At 36.6% G+C, this 4,849-nt stretch overlaps 1 protein-coding gene across 1 annotated transcript; it reads left to right on the top strand.

Moving 5' to 3' along the window:
• Nucleotides 1–275: 275 nt before the first annotated feature.
• On the top strand, nt 276–4,450 carry LOC147863824 (uncharacterized). The gene is made up of 3 exons (XM_087319311.1): nt 276–881; nt 974–1,923; nt 4,435–4,450. Exons 1-3 carry the CDS (start codon nt 276–278, stop codon nt 4,448–4,450), a joined length of 1,572 nt encoding a protein of 523 aa, XP_087175437.1.
• The last annotated feature ends 399 nt before the right edge of the window (nt 4,451–4,849 follow it).

Raw genomic sequence — 4,849 nt, 5'->3', positions numbered from 1 at the left:
ATATCCAACGCTCCGTCCACCATTGGAGGTTCCTTTCACCAAACCGTTTTTTTTATTTTCAGTACTAAAATGTTACATTTCTTCATATTTCAGTACAAAAATTTTAGAACTGACAATTGTCATATTTGATATGTAATTCTAATGTTTGAAACGAAATATCTTTCACTTTGCAGGCCACATTTAAAAACATTTGACTGTGTTTTCTTGGTTGAGTCTATATAACATTAACTACTTTTGCAAGCCACTTAATTTTTGCGGATAAATCTAGTGACCGAATGGGGGTTCCTAACGAGAGTGAGTTGTCAAGTAACTCATGCATATCTGAAAGGACTAAGAGACGAGTGGTTCTTCACATAGTCCGTTATTTGGTAGAAATAACAAAGAGATTTAGTGAAGAGGATCGTAGGGATATTATCTGTAGAGTGTTACACCATCAAAGTTTGAATGAAGACATGGAGAGAATAAAATTTAGGGACCAATGTGTTTCAGAAGAGATTGTAGAGTCTATGAAGTCATCCCTAGACTTAGTGAAAGGTGTAGAGAGCTTAGACAAACTTGCTGCAAAGAGGGCAGCCCTACACATGGTTGTGAACGGTGCGAGAGGAAAAAAATATAGTGATACTAAAGTTGCCTTAGCCCTGGGTATTCAAAGAAGGAACTTGAGGAAACATCGCCAAAATATACACTCAAACAAATTCAAGTGGATGGGGTTGGGACGTAGACGACGATGTGATGCCTTATCTCAAGAGATTATTGAGAAAGTGGATTCATTTTGGGCCAAAAATACGCGTGTCTCACCAAATAAGAAGGACGTGTGTAGACAACGAATAAGTCAGGGTAAGTACCAGATTCACCCTAGACACTTCTTGGAGATGACAGAGGTATTCCATTTTTTTATATCATTTCACATTCCATAACTTTGTGTTTTGACCAACTGTATATTAATGTTTGCTATATATATTGGTTGATGTAGGCTGAATTGTACATGAACTTTAAAGATCAACATCCAAGCTTGACTGTTGGATTCCGCAAGTTCCAAGGTTTGAAACCATTTTATGTTAGAAAATTAAATGAGAGGAATACATGTTGTTGTGTGTACCATGTGAAGATGGACATGTTAAGGCTAGCCGTGAATGCAATGCGTACTGATTGTAAGGGTATACACGGGGAATTATGTGTCTGCACTTGTGAGATATGTAGACCAAATGGGGAGGATAATAGGTGTAATGCACGAAACATGACTTATGCATCTGTTTCTGAGCTATGGAGGTCTTGTGTTTGTGAAAAAGAACCATCATGTGAGTGGCATCGTCGTACATGTCTATTAAGAACATGTAAGGTTTGTCCGCTACCATTATTTTGTATGCAGGAGCTTGATTTGGGAAACAGTCATATCGTGAAATGGAAATATTTAGAGTATGTGACTGAAAATATTGGCAAGGGAGTTGTAACTAAGCGTATCAAGGAAGTATATAAGGAGACATGTGCTGCTACCCTTGTCTCAGAATTTAAGAAACAACTTGGGGAGTTCATTCCACATAACTTCCGGAGTTATTGGCAAAATTCACAATTCAAGGAATGTATTAATAACTTACCAACGGGTGTCATCGTATCTGTTATTGACTTTGCAGAAAACTATACATTTAAAGTTCAGAATGAGGTTCAATCAATGCATTGGTACAATGATCAATGTACAATACTTGTGCATATTTGCTATTGGAGGCAAGACGGTGAGTTACATAAGAAATCAATATTTTACATTTCAGATGATAAAAAGCATGATACACTATTTGTTCAACATTGTTTTAAGCTTCACCATGCAGATTTATTTTCTCTAGGGGTAACCTTTAACCGTCATTGGGTTTGGTCTGATGGTGCTGCCTCGCAGTTTAAGGCGGCACGATCGTTCTACTTTATCGCCAGGTAATTTTTAATCCATATGTTTAGTACTTACCATGCAATGTGTAAGGAAGTAATTCTTGTGTTAGTGCATGCATACTAATTATGTTTGTAATTATTAACAAACAGTACTATTCACATGGATGCATACTAATTATGTTTGTAACTATTCGAATCTTGCACTTGTGAATGGATGCATGCATACTAATTTTGTTTGTACTATGTTTTAATCCATGTGAAGGGTTCTCCATAGACACATTGTACTATGTTGTGTGTTGTATCTGTACTATGTTGTGTTTACAGGAGGATGTAAAGTACTCATCTTGTACTCATAGTATTGTCCGTCCTTAAGAGCATTGTACTAAGTATGTTTTAATCCATGTGAAGGGTTCTCCATAGACACATTGTACTATGTTGTGTGTTGTATCTGTACTATGTTGTGTTTACAGGAGGATGTAAAGTACTCATCTTGTACTCATAGTATTGTCCGTCCTTAAGAGCATTGTACTAAGTATGTTTTAATCCATGTGAAGGGTTCTCCATAGACACATTGTACTATGTTGTGTGTTGTATCTGTACTATGTTGTGTTTACAGGAGGATGTAAAGTACTCATCTTGTACTCATAGTATTGTCCGTCCTTAAGAGCATTGTACTAAGTATGTTTTAATCCATGTGAAGGGTTCTCCATAGACACATTGTACTATACAAGAGGATGTAAAGTACTCATCTTCTACTCATAGTATAAACCATACTAAGTTAGTACTAAGTTATATCCATACTAAGTATCGATTAATCAATGTGAAGGGTTCTCCATAGACACATTGTAGTATGTTGTGTGTTGGTTCTGTACTATGTTGTGTTTACAAAAGGATGTAAAGTACTCATCTTGTACTTATAGTATTGTCCGTCCTTAAGAGAATTGTACTAATTATGTTTTAATCCATGTGAAGGGTTCTCCATAGACACATTGTACTATACAAGAGGATGTTAAGTACTCATCTTGTACTCATAGTATAAACCAGACTAAGTTAGTACTAAGAATTGTACTAAGTATCGACTAATCAATGTGAAGGGTTCTCCATAGACACATTGTACTATGTTGTGTGTTGCTTCTGTACTATGTTGTGTTTACAAAAGGATGTAAAGTACTCATCTTGTACTTATAGTATTGTCCGTCCTTAAGAGAATTGTACTAATTATGTTTTAATCCATGTGAAGGGTTCTCCATAGACACATTGTACTATACAAGGGGATGTAAAGTACTCATCTTGTACTCATAGTATAAACCAGACTAAGTTAGTACTAAGTTATATCCATACTAAGTTAGTATTAAATGGATGCCAGTATTAATGGAAGTGTAGTACTCTCTATTGACAACATAGTACTAATTTTGTTGGAAACCTGAGTTACAAAAGCAGGTATTTCTCCTTATTCAACATTCGTATGCAATGGAATTACTTCGGGTCTGGACATGGAAAAGGAGAGCATGATGGCGCGGGGGCTGTGATCAAACGTGCCCTTACAAGTGAGCAGTTGGATAATAATGGTGCTAAGCTACAAAATGCACATGATGTTGTGCAGTGGCTAACATGGAAGATGTCAAATGATGGTAAGAACAGATTGTTTGTTGAAGTTCGCGCTGATGAGGTCGATAGAACTAAATCATATGGTTGTAAAACCGTGAAAGGCACACGCAGCACCCATTGTGTGTTAGGGTTTAGCCGCAAGGACACAACACAATTGTTACTACGTAGTTTATCATGCTTTTGTTCCATGTGTATAGATGAAGCTTGGGATAAATGCATCAACCTATCAATCGTGGAGCCCTGGAAGTTGCAGAAGCTTGAGCCTGAACGACAAGATGATATTGAAGATGATGTGCATTCAAACGATATTGTATACTACAACCAAAATCAAGACTTGGCAGTTTTATTGGAAGTTGGAGATCATTTTGCAGTGCTCAAATCTCCTCAGAATGAAGATTTAGAAGACTACTACATTGTGGTGTGCAAGCAAGGAAAGACATTATTGAAAGAAGTGGTGAGGGATGGCTGGGGCAACAATTTCAACGTTGGTGAGTCTGTCGTGTATGGAAACTATTATGCAAAGTTGCCGCAGTGCAAGAACACATATGCATTACTAAAAGAAGCACCCATCGCAATAATCTACGTTGATGCCATTCTTGCGATCAAATTCAATATGACTCAAGCAAAGCACAAGGTTAAGGGATACAACACTGTCTACAAGGTCCCCCAAGAGGTTCATGAGCACATATTAGGGGAGGTCTCTCTATTTAATGCTTGAAAGTCACCCTCTCAATACATTGTACCCTCTCAATACTTGGAGTTCACTATTAATTTTGATGATTGACAAATGAATTGATATATTTCATCTTTCTTCTAAAGTGTTTATGCCTGTCAACCACTTGTACTTATCTTTCATAATATATTAGTTGTTGTCAACAAGACTTGGATTTCTTCATTGCCGATATTGCTCATGTTTCCTGATGTTATTTGAGCATAGAAGTTTTGCAGAGCCATGGTAAAATGAGTAAAAATATTGTATATCTTCTTGATAAAGTCTAGATTCATTGCCGTTGGTGTGTCCTCTGTAGGCACATAAATCTGTAAGTTGAATTCAAATTATGACTTTAATATTGTAAGATTTTATACTGTAAGTTCATTCTTCAAGAAGCAAATGTGCAATGAAGCCTCAAATTCCTTAACAAAATAATCCAACTCCTGAAACAATAATTTGTGATAGCTCAAAAAGGGGAGTGTTTCCTTACTACTGTTAGTGGATAGTTCATCCATTGGGATGATATCATCAAAATATGGCCCACATTGCTTCAACAATTTGCACAAATTCTGGTTACCCTCCAAATGGGATTGATGAAACAGTCTATACTTCAATAACACCCGATATTTTCTGTTTATCATCATTAACACC

This window comes from Azolla caroliniana, unplaced genomic scaffold (assembly GCF_043228905.1).
Source record: "Azolla caroliniana isolate FFs.n. ecotype wild unplaced genomic scaffold, voAzoCaro1.0.p SCAF_5, whole genome shotgun sequence".
Taxonomy (NCBI): domain Eukaryota; kingdom Viridiplantae; phylum Streptophyta; class Polypodiopsida; order Salviniales; family Salviniaceae; genus Azolla; species Azolla caroliniana.
Note: the sequence above shows the minus strand (reverse complement) of the source record. Positions and strands in the feature narration are given on the sequence as shown.

What these genes read in the sequence shown, in the direction of transcription:
- LOC147863824 (XM_087319311.1), top strand. Translation starts at nt 276, where the DNA reads ATGGGGGTTCCTAACGAGAGTGAGTTGTCAAGTAACTCATGCATATCT. An exon ending in ACTTCTTGGAGATGACAGAG is followed by an intron (nt 882 to 973) that starts GTATTCCATTTT and finishes TGGTTGATGTAG; the next exon opens with GCTGAATTGTACATGAACTT.